The following is a 15,506-nucleotide window of genomic DNA, read 5'->3' as shown; positions in this document are numbered from 1 at the left end:
AACAAGAATGTTTTAAACTCATAAAACATAAAAAAAACAAACACATTCATGGAAGTTTTTCCATTACACCAACTCCTCACTCTCCTCCATAAACACCTTTACCAAAGTAAGACTGTCAGTTAAGTGACTTCTCTGTATGTTCTCAAACTACAATAATGACACCTATAATTTCACACATTGAGGTAGCCCTTAGGGCTTATGTGTATTTACTTGTCTTTCAAGAGAAAGAATGCTATTAGCTTTAAGGAATATCTAGCAAAAAGTGATTTTAAACAGCTTTGATCTTTATAGTCTGTTTCTGGATAGGGAAAGGCACAGCAATATACTTCATATTTAGAGAATAAAACAAAATCGGGGTTTAAAATGCAGTATCAACCGAGACTAGCCTATGTCTGACTCGTGGTAGGATGAGCAGTCCATTAATTTCAGAAGTAAATCAACCTGAAGACACACTAAATACTAGCTAAGTCGTCAGGCACAGTGTATTTTAGAAAAATGAAACCTAGCAAATGACAAATGTGCTATCAAAGCACTACGAATTTAATTCACTAATGTGAGAAAACGTACTCAGAAAAGCATTTTACAAATCCAAACTGGTAAACAACTTCAAATTCACTTGGATTTTCAGTATGTATTTCTGCTTACCTCTTTATGTGGCTCCATGATCACCGTGACACTTTTTCCAGTCACCTGTGCAAGCACCTGCAATGAATGCATGGCCTGTTTTCTCACAGTAGAGTTTGGAGAGGTTACTTCTCGAACGAGGTCATGTGTTACATGATGGAAAGACTTTTCCTGAGCTGCTAGGATTTCTTCAGTTTTTTCTTCATCTTTTAAAGGAGTTGCACATCTAATCAAAAGCTGTTCTAATGTGGTCTTTGCCATAGCAACTGCTCCATTGGAAACCTAGGGTATCATAGATTATTTTTACTAAACAAGTACAGAACAAAGATCACAAACCTACACGCTACTTATATATGAACTTAGCAGCTGATTTTGCTGAATCCTCTGCAAATGGCTAAAAACATATAAAGCTTAAAAGGCACACATATTCAACTAGTCTTCCCACCAACCACCCCAAAACTGAGAGCTGCAATGCAACACAATTATATAAATAAACTCAAGTGCTGGAACCTTTAGCAATGTTGTCACCATATGATTCACAATTGAGAAAAGGTCAAGCAACTGATTCTCTAAATATCTACAACTACATACAGCTTTTTGGTAAGATGAACACCGTTCAAATTAAACACAGAAAGAAGGAAAAAAAAACACAAAATAAGAGTTTTTCATGCAAGTGACAGTGAATCTAGTGTTCTTTCACTGATCTGAATGCAAATTGTACATTTCTGCTCTGAAAGATGCAAGTGTAATATCAGCAACTTTAGCAAAGTTATGGGAAAAAACAGACCTCATTTATGACTTAAGGTCTTTGTTTAAGTTAAAATGACTAAAATTCAACCATAACTGTCACAGATACGATACATTCTGAAGTTAAGTAAAAATCAAGATTAGCAAGAGTTTAATCCATATGAATTTAAGAACAAAAGTTTGTTTCCCACATACTATTTGATACAATTCATTCATTAAATACCTCTCCAGTTAGATCCATCATAACAAAGAGAAGAGCCTTGAGGAAAGTCTGCTGGTTCTGGAGCACCCAAATTAGCGGCAGTCGTTCCATAAGAAATTTAATTGACACAACACCCCCTAGCTTAGCATACCACGCTTGTTCGTAACAGCAAGCACACAAACGTTCCACAATGTACGAAAACAAGGGAAGCTGACAAGCCTGGAAACAAAGAAATTTATCAGTTTGCTTTTTCAGCTCAGTGGTAGCCTCCAAAATTTAAGAAACAAAATTGCATTGGCCGAAACTAGATCATTAAAATGTGGGGTTTTTTTTTTAAAAAAAAAAAAAATCTACATTACCCTTTCCTTTGAACCCAAGATAATGCTCGCAACATCAAATATCACTGCTAGAGCCACCTCTCCTATTTTGCAGAGTTCCTTCTCCTCATATGCCATGCAGATTGCGATGGCATCAATGAGCACCAAGGGATCCATGCCTTTTGACCCATTTTCTTCACTATGAAACATGGCTGTGCTAGGCTGGCTTCCAACCTGATAGCACTGCAGCAAAAAAGGACCTGTAATTTGTATTGGGGAAGAAGAGAGAGAGGAAAAAGATAAAGCAATAGATATTTCAATATGAATAGTCTTTCAATTAGATTTTACTACTCCTCTGACTAGCTGAATGCCAAAACCAGTAAGCACTGAGTCTATTTGCATATAAATGGATTGTAAGGCATTCTTCACTCTTGGAAGAAAAAAAAGATTACATCTACTTAAATATTTTCTTCTATGCACTAGACTATGCACTGCAAGAAGATTTAATTAAAATGAAGAATCATAAAAATTCAAGTTACATTAATGTGGCAATGAAGAGCGATATGCTTATAGCATGCCTTTTCCCAAATTACTTGTCATACAGCCCAACTCCAAACCAAAAGTTTACTTCACAGATACCAGACACTGCAGTGCTCTAACGTTTACTTAGTTCCTCTGATGGTCCTTCAAAACCACAAGCGGAAACTACTCAGTTAAAGACCATCCAGAAAAATAACTGTGTATATCAGGTTACCCAAATGCTCTGGAAATATTAACCGTTCCAAGCTGTAATTATTTCATCGGCTGTAGCATTTTAAAAGTATTATTAGGTGATTGTTTTTTAAGGCTTGCTTAATAATTTTTCACTGCTCAGAAGAATTAAAACATAATTCAGCCAACAAACAAAAAACAACATATCTACCCAGAAGCAACTGCAGTATCATGACTTTCTTAAAATAAATTATTATCAGAAAAAGTATAGAAATTCTCCCCCCCCCTCATGACAGTCCACACGATCTCTGTTCCACTTCACTTACCACACTGCTGAGCCACTGCCACCATTGTGTAGTGGCGGATTAAGCTGGCCACGAACGGCAGAGCACTGGGCCTCAGGTCTTTGATGACTGCTGACATGAACGCCCCTGTCAATGCCTGTTCAAACGTTTTACGAGCTGGAGTATCCTGAGCTTTGTATCGATGTGAAATAATCACACTGGGTATGGACTTCTCAGTAAAGCTGCAAGACAAAGTTAAGTTCATTATAAGCCTAAACTGCAGTACTGGCAGCTCAATCATGAGCGTTGTCAAGTACTTGAATTAAAGTTTGCTCTCGATATCTAACTCCTTCTCCACCTCCTGTTCTCCCCTCATTTTGACAGAGCTAGACCAGTTCACTCAGTCTGTTAATTTTGCCAACCACTGGTCTCAAACATGATGGATAGCTCAATTTCATCAGGAACATTTAAAGCCAGTGGTTCAGAAGAAGCCATGTATATTACGAATAATAGGTATACAGGCATCACACTGCAACTCAATTACAGAATGTCATTCTCAATATTTTGACATTTTTCCCTTTTTAAAATGACATTTGATTTTAATCTTGAAAGACTGAAACACTCTTTATCAAATCACTGCCCCACAAAACCTATTCATTGCCAAGTTTTACTTTACAAAGTCCAAATTATAAAATCTACTATAATCTTTAGCTACATTTACTACACTGCAAGGGACAAAGTCAGCACACAGTTTGTGGACAAAGATGTCATAAAGTTGCCTAAAAGCAATAAAGTCATTAAGTATAAATGACTGAAATTGTAAAGCTGTTAAAAAAAAAAAAAAATCAATAAAAAGCCTCCACACTAAGACAAACATAGGTTACAGGTGTGACTATGCTATAGTTCAGTCGCTGAATGAAACTGAATTTTCTATCACTCTCACTTTAATAAAAAGTTAGATGTACATACATCACAATCTAAATTTATCTTTAAAATGTAGTTGAGCACCAGAATATTCCAACTATTTAAAGATATTAAACTAAAACCAGTTTTTAAAAAAATATCTCATCATATGTAACAGATTATACGTTGGACTGCAATTAGTGGAATATAAAACATCAACAAATGTCATTGGCATTAAATAATATGCTGAAAAAATTCCTCTTACTGGAAAGTCCTGCACTGATTTAAAAGAAAGCAGGATAAACCCGCTAAAAATCCCATAAAGAATACATGGCCTACACTAACCATTGTCTCTAAATCAGGTTGTTCTAAAGACACTATAAATTTTACATACACATTTATGTTTAAAGAATTGTCATACTTGGGATGTGCAAGAAGTTGGTATAATGCATGTTTATTATCATCCAGGCTCATCATGGCTACTAAAAAACACTTGATTACTTCCCACGCTTGCCTCCGATAATACGGTTCTGTGTTAGCACTCTTCAAACAGTCCAGAGCGGTCTCGATTGCCTGTAATGAAAAAAAGATAGACAGGAACCAAACATTTCTTGTTCTCAGTATTTACAATCAGGTGATTAATAACGATCTTTAATGTATACTGAAAGCAACTGTAAAAGCATGTACGCTTTGGACTGGCTAAGCAATGCAGAGAATGCCTGAGCAAGCAGACTTGTAACGACTATGGCATTTGCTGTGCTTTTACAAACACAAAGTTTCATGGTAGATACATTTATTTCCATGGTCAGAAAGCATTTGAAGGCATAAGTGAGGTACACCTTCGTTTTCCCCCTCCCCCTCTCAAGAAAATTTTCCTCACCTTCCCTCCAGTAATAATTGCTGTTCCTAATCCTTATATACTGTAGATATACAATGCATTTATACATATATATAGAAATGGTACCAAAAAATGTTCTGTCTTACAAATTACTTCATCGTATTTTCCATGTAAATCAAAAGCTACATCATATATGATGAAATGCCCCTGTAAGCAAATTCTAAACACCATTTACTTAATGGACATAGTACTAGTCTCTTCCTTTGCAAGATTTATTTAATACGTTTGAAAAGAATTTTAATAATCTCTTAAAATATGAAAGCGATGAAAAGAGGAAGTACATCTTTTTGGAAAAATCTTTATTTTGCATGTATGTAAGCACAGATGGATATTTGCCATCCTTCCTCAAAAAAAGAAAAGAAGAAATTAAATAAGAGAGGCATTAAGTAAAAATCCACATAAAAATTGTTTTGGAGTGCACGAAATAAGGAATTGCAATATCTGATCAATTTTAAATATAACCATCCATGCTTAAACAAGATCGGGCTCTGCTACAAAGAAGTGGACATTTTCCTTCTCTGAAAGGAAAATCATCTTTCCACTCACTGAATTAACTAGCTGTGGTCCCGCCACTGTTCGAATAACCTTATCAGCATCTCAATGAAAAGAACAATAAGGTTTACATAGCACAGAAGACTATCAAAGCACTAAAAAGCCCATGAATTTCTCATTTTCAATTTATTCCACTTCTTTTTCCCTTTTAATTTCACATTTCCTTTTTATAGATGCAAAGTATTCAGCAGATAACATTGTTTCTTGGTCAACACCAAGAAACTGAAGATCATTCAATATCATTAACCAAAAGGTTAAATGCACAAATACTTTGGAAAACTTGGTTTGAATTAAACCTAGTGGGATAGGAAAATGTAAGCAATTGCAGTATTTATTTTTGTTCAGCTCATCGGGTTCAGTACAGAGAAGAAATCAGTAAAGCCATCTGTGTTTTAAGAATCATTTTTCCAAGCTATTTTTAAGCCTGTTGGCTGTAGGGAGCCAAAGAGAGTCTGAAAATAAAATTGTTTACTATATTCAGATAATACCTACTTATGAAAGTGTAATTGAAAGGTAACTATTAAAAATCTATAAGCCAAATTAACTCAGAATCCAGCTTCACTCTCAGATCCCAAGATACAGAGACAGATTGAGTGAGAATTGTGATGCATTGAGACTGTTGGATGTAAACCAGTAGAAGTACAAAGCTCTAAGAAGTACTACACCCACCTGGAGAAAACAAACCAAACCAAATCATTGGAGTCATTAGAATAATCATCACTGAAGAATTTCTACAACAAATTTGTGGTACACTTCAAAGAAAATAGGGAGGTTTTAGAAGAGACTCCCCCTGCTAATCTACGCAGTACATCAAAAGTTAGGAAGGGGAAAAAACGCACAGAAAGCGTTTGTGCCAGCTCCCCATCCTACCACTTTGTAAAATAATAGATTTAACTATACTGCTCTGCTTTTGGGGGTGACATACAAAAACAGTTTAAAGGGGAAATCAAGAAAGAACAGCCTGGCAAACTTCTGCTGCATTTGCATGTCAAAATGAAGCAAGAAGTCAGTCTACCTGCCTTATGTGAAGCCTTATATCTCAACTGAACACTACATAGTAAAAAAGCAAAAAAAGCTCCTTGCAGTGATTTTTGAAATGATGTTTTTTCCTCTACTTGCCAAAGCTGGCAACTGAAAAATTAATTGAAACAAGAACAACCAAAAAGGGAGTTTAATTTATGCTGTAATGAAGAAACAGAATCTAATTAGAAATCTCTTTGTCTAACTGGAGGGATATAAAAAGAAATAGGTATGCAAGAGATCTTAAAACCTACTTTTAATTTTGTAAATTCTATAACGTTAGATATTCATTAACTCATATCTGGAACTGGCAGACATACCACATATCTTATGAAGGTTTTACAAGCAAACAAAGTCAAAAAAAACCCTGTAATAAAGGAAACGAGTAGGATGGTTTCTCAGGACAGAAGCCCTTACCTTTTCCATTGGGAGCTGAATGGATGCTTTACAGTCTGAAAATTCAATTGTAATACTGGGTCCTTGGATTTCTGTGACTACATATTGTAGTTTCTGTGACTCCTTTAACATCTTCCTGTTACTTCCACCAAATTTACCAAGTACACGATACGCCACGTGAGAAATGCTGTCTGCAGGATTGCGCAGTGTACGCCACAAAGCCTGTAATTATTTTTAAAAGTTACATGGTCAGACCAGTCTCACTTCAAAAACTTTCAAGTTGTAACGTAAAAAAAGGCCAAGGAAAACTCTTATTCTTGTATCTCAGTAACTGATCCTGCATAACTTCCAGAATATACTTAAATACCAGATAGAATAAAAGCAACCTCGGTCCACAACAGTTCAAGTGCTTTGTAACAAGGTTGTCCAAAGCACAGTTTTAGGCTAGATTCATGTGATGAGCTACAAAATTTTTGCCACACCGAAATGTAATTTCATGTTTATGGCTAATATTAGATAAACAACATTATGAATTTAAAAAATAAATTTTAAAAAAGGCCAGTTAAGGCTGAAGTGAATTAACCTCAAAGAGCTAGTTTTGAAACATAAAAAGCAAATAAATTATTATATTCAAAGGATAAAGTACATGCAAGCACTGCATTAGGGGAAATAGCCAGATTTAAATTATTGTTCTGAATATCAGCTACATCATTTTCACTGTGTACATTAGACTTCATATACCTATCAATCATGATACGCTGAAGGCAACTAACTGGTTTTGGTTTTAAAAAATTAACAAGTATCAATAATTTTCTGTACCACCTCATCTTCAGTGTAGTAATATTCTTGCTATTGAGTCCCACATCTTAACTTCAACCCCTTAACAGCAGGTAAAGAAGAAATGATTAATTCACTTTTAAATTCTTCATAGTTTTCAGTTTAATAGCACGACACCACCTGGCCTTTTATATACAAATCAGATGCATATGGTTCTCATGACAGATTTTAAGTTTTTGTAACTAAAGGTTCACACAAATTTCTAATACTATTTAGCAAATCAATGACCTCTTGTGGTCCGACAGGAAACAACACGTTTACCTGCATTAGCTCAGCTCGAACTGGCTGAATGTGATCATACAGGAAGTCTGGCTGCAAGTTATCCACACACAATTCAAGAGTTCTTAAGCCTTGGCTAACCAGGGTCTGAGACCCATTGAGAGCCGACACCAAGGGATCCATCAACATTGGCAGGTAAGGCAGCAAAGAGCTCAAACGAACTGGCACAGTGAGGCAGAGCTCTACAAACAAGTCTTTCATGTGCTGTTTATGAAGGCCACTTTGCAGCATATTAAGTCCTGAAAATCATGGATAAGTTACACACATGCTCAACGGCAAAAGACAGTCCACAGTTTATTGTTAACAATCACTTTCCTATATTCAGAATAACCTGATGTTTTAAATTCTGTAAAGCTCATATCTCTGCGAATAACATATTTACAAACTATAATACTATTCATAATTATAACTTACATCTAAGGATTTTATGCAGTGACTGCTTTTACAGGTACATGCATATACCGAAAAAATAACACCTATGCATATTCTAAAATTTCATAGTAGACTCAATAAAGCAACATTTGAATACAGCAGATGAAAAACAGAAAAAGATAAAAAAATCCACACAGAACAAATAGTTTTTAAAATATCTGGAATCCTGAAAAGAAACATTACATGAGCTCAAGTACATTCACTGTCCCATACAGACTAAACACATTCCCCAGCTTATTTTTCTCCCCATCAAGATTTCACATACTCCATAAACCTAGCTAGCAATTCTACACTGACATGTATTTTACACAATAATTTACAGACAACATACATATTTGCTAACTACAATAAAAATCGCCCCTACAACTGAAGATGGGAACCACAGGATTTCATATTCCTGAAATTGTTCTAATTAGCTTGTCCTTAGGTTTAAGTAGTTCTCCACACTTCCTTGCTCATCCTCAGTATCTCTGAAACACAGTCCTTGCAAGCACAAATGCCCAATTAATCAAACTGATCAGCATTTCCATTTCTTTCTGCAAACTGACACTACTTGCTTTTATGTTTATCGTGCACCTGCAGGTGCACACACACCCCCTCAACTGCAGAATCTTCTTACAGAACTTCTCTGTAATGTTTTTCCCACAAAACCAGTGACAGCCTGGCAACATTGCTTCTCCTACTACTCTTATCCCTCAATGCCTCTGCTAACAAAGTTATCCATAGCAAGAAATGAATGAAAGAAACAAACAAAAACAACCCGACAGCCTCACAATGAAAAATAAAAAAAAACAAGCAGCAGAAATTGTGAAGCAGCCAAAACTATGGAGCCTGAAGCAGCTGAGAAAAAATGAAAATAAGCCACCTTCAAGATATTTAATCAACTGCTAAGCTCAAAATTAGAAACTACTTGTCAGGTTAGGGCTTTGGTTTCATTTTTTTAATTACATAACATAACTACTATTTACATAAAAAGATCAGAAACTGGGGTGGGGAAAGAAGGTATTGTTCTACCTTGCAGTAAGTTTGGTAACAGCGGCAAGAATTCTTGATATAACAGATCATGACTGCCTCCTCCAATAGATCTGAACAGTGCTCTGAGCAGCAGGAAATAGTTATAGGGCTCTTTGGCAGTCTGTGCAAGTTCCATAGAGCTGTTCACAATCTTGTGCAAATGTGGCTATAAAAAAAATAAAGCTTGAAGATTAATATTGATTTTATCATTATCGTACAAGTTTAGCATGAGACAAGTTTTTCAGATCAAAAACCTTTAGCTATTCCAAGTACTCTCATAACACTCTAATTTTATACCATTGTTGCAGAATTGTTCAAAAGTAAATCTGTATTTGAACAGTATCAAGAACCCAGAGCATTCTTTAATTGATTAAATCTTGATTTCATATTAGCCAAATGATCAGGCCTGTTTTCTACTCCAAGCAGTAACTTTATTAAAAGAAAAAAAACCTTCTGCAAATCTGACAAAATGAAAAGTATTTGCTCCACAGAACCTAAGGATGTGTAGCAGAAATGAGAAGTGTCAGAATGACAAGAGAAGACATTTCACAATATTAATTTACTCCTGATCTAACTTCATCACTAATTCTTATTTTTTGTGAATGCTAAAATTCCATTTTGAAAGCAAACTTTTACAAGTTAAAAAAAAAAAAAAAAAATCAGTCACAGAACTGGTGGCCTTTCTTGAGCAGAGGACATTAACAGCTTGCAGAAATCATTAAAAATAGTTGATGAATACAAGGATTCTCACAGATCAGGGACAAACAGTGACACAATTCTGGATTTTATTAACATCTAAAAGCTTTCTACATTGCTATGCAAATGCTGCAAATAGCCTTCATCATTCAATTAAATTGTCTACCCAAGGCCCACATCATCAATCCTGGGGAAACAAAAAAACAGAAGCGTGAAACTGTGAAGGTAGTAAATCACATTCTTTAAATTGGATCTCCAGCTTACGAAATCCAGATGACCTTGATTCTGATGACAAATGAGAAGAATTTAAGCAAGACTGTATGAATATTGCTTCATATTACTTTCATCTCCAAAAGAATCTAGAAAATTGGTAGTTCCTACTCTTTTCTACCCAGAAAACTGGACTAATCCTGCCCTAACAAATCATTAAGCACAGAAATTATTATCACACAGTTACCTGTCTCAGATTTTGTTTATTCTAAGGCAGAAGGAAGAGAAATGGAGAGAAACGACGAGAGAAGGAGCAGCGTTCAATCAGTATCTTAATGTTTTTTCTGGATATAGGCAGCTGTTACTTTTATGAGAAAAGCACATTGTTGCTTCAAGCTCAGTATTTCTAAACTCGAATGAATGATGAGACGATCTCATCAACATAAACAAATCCTTGGAATACACAGACAATATGTTGTCAATAGAAAAAACAGCATTCCTTAATCCACACTTTTCAAGAGCACAGAAATATCTAACTCAAGAGGTACATGTCATTGAATATGATAGGAATGAACAAGATTCACCAACACACAAAAGAGCAATTCCAGGCTAAGCAAGCATCTTAAGTTAATATGGAAAGAGAGGAAAAAATCAGACCCTAATCACACCACAAGCACCAATCAGTCACTTATACTCAGAACTAGTACATCACTTTACAGTTTCAGATATAAAGCAAACATTCACAGAAACCATCTCTCATACATGAGGCAATGTAACTGGCATTTGGAAAAAATGGAAATGTATCACTAACGGTGGTTCAAACACAAAAAGATGATCAAATGTTAGACAGCATAAAACTGTTTCTTCAGACATCTGAAGAAAGTACTAAGAGCCAAGGGAGATTTTTTTTGTTTTTAACACAAATGACCTTTACCTTCAGCATTTGTTCATTTTCAGCTGCAAATAGTGAAACTGAGCCAAAGACTAACTTGAACAGCTTGAGATACAGATTGGAGAGTTCCACATTAGAGCCCATTTCTGGCAGCCGATCCAGAAGATACTCTACCAAAATCGTTGCAAAGAGGGCAGAGGTAGTAGGGTTTGCCAAGAAGGAGTTGGCAACAATCTATAAAAGGAAACCACAAAGGAGTTATTGTTGCTGTACTGAAAACAAAAGAGGGATAAATGCACTACTCATGTAGCGGGGGGGGGGGGGGCAAGGAGACATTTCTTCTCCTATCTCCACTGGTACCCAAGTGATTCAGGTTATCTTCAGTGGAAAACACCCATGTATATAACTTAAGCATTCAAGTTTAAAGTTTAATTTTAAATGTATATTTTAGAACTTGAGTTCTGTAAAATAGTAGAACATTGACACAACAACCTGAACAAAACAAGAACTCCACAACTTTCAATACTTTTCAAGAATGAAGTCCATTCATATCTTCTAAACTGAAGTGCTCATGGTTATATTGCATCACTTAGTCTGGAAAGTTTCTGAAAATCCATCTTTACGAGATATTTTTGTAGACTGCTTCAAATCGTGCAATGCTAGTTTCAACATTATTATTTGTAATTCCACTTCAGCCTTATGTACTTCAAGGCATAAGCTATTTTCTACAAGCTGTTTATTATCAATTAAAAAAAGTAAACAAAAACGTAATACCTGAAGAGCATAGTTTTTTGAGATTCTCTCCACCATATAAGGAACAGTAGTTTGAAAGATTTCTTTAAAAGTTAAAGGGTTCATCATCGTGAACACACCAGCAAAATGCTCCAGAACTTCCTTTTCTTCTTTCATTCTGACTGTCTGACAGTTTGCTACTCGAACATATGTCTGTCCATTTCCTGCTATTTGGACCTGTGGCAATTTAAAAAACCATATATTGGTTACAGAATTTGAGGAACTTTTTCCCCACTATCCTCAAACTACCTTTTGAAAAAAACTGAGATATTACAGGTTTCACATGCAAGCCCCATACAACTGGAAGCTGGGCACAGGAGCCAAGAGTGACAATAAAAACATTAAAACAAGAGTGTTTTCAGTGCAGGTTTTTAAAACCATGAAGTCAGGAGTGGAGAAAGACAACAGCAGGATATATCATAGTGTATTTGTGAAGTTACTCAATTCCAAATCATGTATGTTTAACATTTCATCAATACTTTGTGTAACTACAGAAGATAAACATAGTCTTGTGAACGTTTCAACTGATAGCTAAACTATCTCTTTGAAGAAATGATTCTACATGAAAGACAAATATTTTTAGTGTGACTGGACTGCACAAACACAGACAATAAGGGCTGTTAAAAAATAATTTGCTCCTTGCAAGTGATAAGTACTTTGAAATTCATAAGATTTCCCCAATAGCTGTGGTCCTGAAATCAAAGACTGACTGAAAATACACTACATGTGAAATTTGTCTTCTAGCTGACAAATAAATCCTTATTAAAAAGATGACACACAGTAACTGTACAAATAAAAAGCAGTATGTGGCCAGGTAACATACCTGATAAATATCTAAAGCTTGCATTGCATATTTTACCAGTTTTATATAGATTTGAGTCTCCTTAGGTTGCAACTGCTTATTTGGAATAAATTGTGCTTCTGAAAGAAGATACAGAATAAGACAGTAGTTAACCATTTAAAATACTATTTGCTTTCAAGCTAGAGAGTTTTAATTGTAGAATTACAAAAGATAAATGTAATTAAGTATTATGCAGTTTTACCACCAGGAGCTTTGCATGATGTTATGCCCCATGTGATTGTCTTGACACCACAGACCAAAGTTTTCACTAAGCTTCGGCAATCTGTAACCTGAAAGGTCTGTTTATCTTCTTTTTCTTTCTCCCCTTGTTTTTCAAATACAGGTACCGGTGCAGGGGCCACTGGAGTGGCTGGGGCAGGAGATGGAACAGGAACAGGTGCTGCATTTGCTGCTGTCGGTACTCCAGGTAATGTGGCTTCAGCAGCCCCAAGTTCAGACTGTGGCTTGCATTTTTTAAAAATTACAGAAAGCTGGTATCGTGCTATAGTGTGAAATTTCAGAACAAAAACCTAAGGCACAAACAGGAAAGGAGAAGGAAAGAGCAGGGGAGGGAAGAAAAAAGAAAGTAAGTTTCTTCTTCAAAAAATATTCTAAACTTAGTAATACTAATACTTCAAGTCAGCATACTGAGATCAGTAAAATTTACAACTAAGTACTAGATGATCTGTAAGGTTGCTTCCAACCCAACCCATTCTATGATTCTATTTCTGAAGTCATTCAAATGACAGCAGACATTTTTAAGTGTATCAACATAGTCGTTTGCTTACTTTTAACAAGTTCCAAAAGTAAAAATATTTGCTGAAAACTAGTGAAACCATCAACTAAAAATTCATGTCTCTACAATTCCACTTAATTTAAAATTAAACGCTATTTGAATTCATTTTTTAAAATAAGACTTAATATTTCAATCTATTACTAGTAAGCATTAAAAACTTGGATTTCAGATGTACGTGTAATGTATATCAGGTATTAGAAGACGTACATATTATAGGTTTAAGTTTTAGTTACATTGCAGCATATCAGATACAGAAAGCAATAAACAATTCTGCAGAACAGTGGTCCCCAACATTTCTGACTCTTGGCTGATACTAAACAAGGGACGTTGCACAAGGTTTCAGTCTAAAACTTCCTGTACTTCCCAGATTTTAAAGTCTAGATCTACTTGGCTTGCTCGGATATTTCCCCACTACCACCACAGTTCTGTACTCTCCTTTATTCCCTAGATGTATCTTCTCTGAATTCATATATTAGTGCAAATTTTAACTTGAAAAACAAATGACCAAACTACTGTGCTAGATTACTTTTTTTCTTTTAAAGTAGAAAAAAAAGCAGAAGTTTATTTGGAAGACAAAACCTACTAGAAAGCTACTCCAGTTTGAGAAATCTAGAATAAAGGACCCATTACAATGCATAATGTTAAGATTTTTCACTTGCACTGTCACTTGTATTTTGTATTTAGGAAGAAAGCCATTCCCTAAACTACTGCTACTTAAAGAAAAAAATGTTCAGGGGTAAAACCAAATAATCTGGAGATTATTAAAATGAATAAACCTCTTCCCTGGTGTGTTTAGAACCATGACAGTCTGTCAGTGACAGAGAAGAGTCAAAGATGGAGGGGATCCACTACCTTCAGAATTCCTGGATCTCCCTTTCCAAAACAAGCAGCCATATGGCTTCCTCAGTTATCTTGAAGTGTTAACTCCAGTTTGACTTAGATTTCAAGACGTGCTCTCACATCTCAAAATGAGATTATTAAACTGTTATTTACCCTAAAAGTGTTTTACTCCATAACTGAGCGCATCTTCCTGTTGTGGCAAGAGAAACACTAGGCAGCAACCTTTTTCCATTAGCAACTTGGCTACAGCAAGCAGGTAGTGTTTCCACTTGTACTACATCATGGACAACAGCTTTTAGGGTGCTTTTTAAAAACAACAAAAACAAACTGAAAGAGTCCCCAAAATATTCTCCATATAAAGAAGATCCTTAAGCAGGATCCGTAGGTCTTCAAAGCGCAGCTGTTTCACATTTTACCGATTGTATTGCGCTATGCCAAGGACCCACAAGATATATCTCCTTCAAGATTTAAAAAAACAAAGAAACGTACATAACCAGAAGGCATTAAAAAAATGCCATTCTTACACACCCTTAAGTGTGGAAAAAAGATTACAACTAAAATTTAAAAGAAAATTTTAAAAAACAGTAACAGTTAAGCTACCTCCAGCATCACAGACATTCAGATTCCTGCTCTGAAACAAGTCACTGAACAAATAAACTGAGTTGGCAAAGCATCTCCACTATGCTTGAGATACTATCCCAGTTGCACAGCATTTTAAAACCCCTTCTCTGAAGTATTAAAATGAAATACATTACGCAGACTATTCCTACATGTTCTCATTTCTGAAGAAAGAAGAAAGTAAAGTGTGATTGACAACATACTATAAAACAGGACATTCAAATGTTTTAAACAAATCAATACCTCCAGCATTCTCATAAGAATATCTCTACCATTTCCATTTTCCTGTTCACTTTTAGACCGGATACAGTCTACCAAATTTAGCAGAAGCTTGCAAGACATTGTCTGGATACTGCTAGGCAACGACTCATCATCAATGTTCTTGGCAAATAACTGGACAGCAAGGGAGAGATCATTGAGTGGTAAATGCTGACGGACGTGATGGACCAGGTCTGCCAGGGTACTATATGCAAGGGGTCTATCAGCAAAAACAAGAATGGAAGAAAACACATTGAGGACCATTATAATTGTTGTTAATTGGACTTCAGCAATAATTACTGCCTGGAGCTATTTCCAAGATTCTAAATTCAAATCTTCTATTTTTG

At 35.5% G+C, this 15,506-nt stretch overlaps 1 protein-coding gene across 9 annotated transcripts in view; it reads right to left on the bottom strand.

Moving 5' to 3' along the window:
• TRRAP (transformation/transcription domain associated protein) overlaps positions 1 to 15,506 on the bottom strand; it is a 96,208-nt gene that overhangs the window by 66,686 nt on the left and 14,016 nt on the right. For 6 of the 9 annotated variants that reach the window (XM_086622436.1, XM_086622438.1, XM_086622441.1 and 3 more), the window contains exons 13-25: positions 15,145 to 15,379; positions 12,850 to 13,177; positions 12,630 to 12,727; positions 11,789 to 11,983; positions 11,057 to 11,248; positions 9,217 to 9,382; positions 7,753 to 8,009; positions 6,676 to 6,876; positions 4,210 to 4,361; positions 2,928 to 3,127; positions 1,933 to 2,150; positions 1,595 to 1,792; positions 646 to 906 (exon numbers count right to left, since the gene is read on the bottom strand). In XM_086622436.1, coding sequence (XP_086478562.1) covers positions 646 to 906; positions 1,595 to 1,792; positions 1,933 to 2,150; positions 2,928 to 3,127; positions 4,210 to 4,361; positions 6,676 to 6,876; positions 7,753 to 8,009; positions 9,217 to 9,382; positions 11,057 to 11,248; positions 11,789 to 11,983; positions 12,630 to 12,727; positions 12,850 to 13,177; positions 15,145 to 15,379 — 2,701 coding nt within the window. Of the gene's footprint in view, positions 1 to 645; positions 907 to 1,594; positions 1,793 to 1,932; positions 2,151 to 2,927; positions 3,128 to 4,182; positions 4,362 to 6,675; positions 6,877 to 7,752; positions 8,010 to 9,216; positions 9,383 to 11,056; positions 11,249 to 11,788; positions 11,984 to 12,629; positions 12,728 to 12,849; positions 13,178 to 15,144; positions 15,380 to 15,506 lie in introns of all 9 variants that reach the window. The other 3 variants (XM_086622435.1, XM_086622439.1, XM_086622443.1) reach the window with 2 other exon arrangements.

This window comes from Tauraco erythrolophus, chromosome 17 (genome assembly GCF_009769465.1).
Source record: "Tauraco erythrolophus isolate bTauEry1 chromosome 17, bTauEry1.pri, whole genome shotgun sequence".
Lineage (NCBI taxonomy): Eukaryota > Metazoa > Chordata > Aves > Musophagiformes > Musophagidae > Tauraco > Tauraco erythrolophus.
The sequence above is the reverse complement of the archived record's forward strand: the minus strand, read 5'-3'. Positions and strand labels throughout refer to the sequence as shown.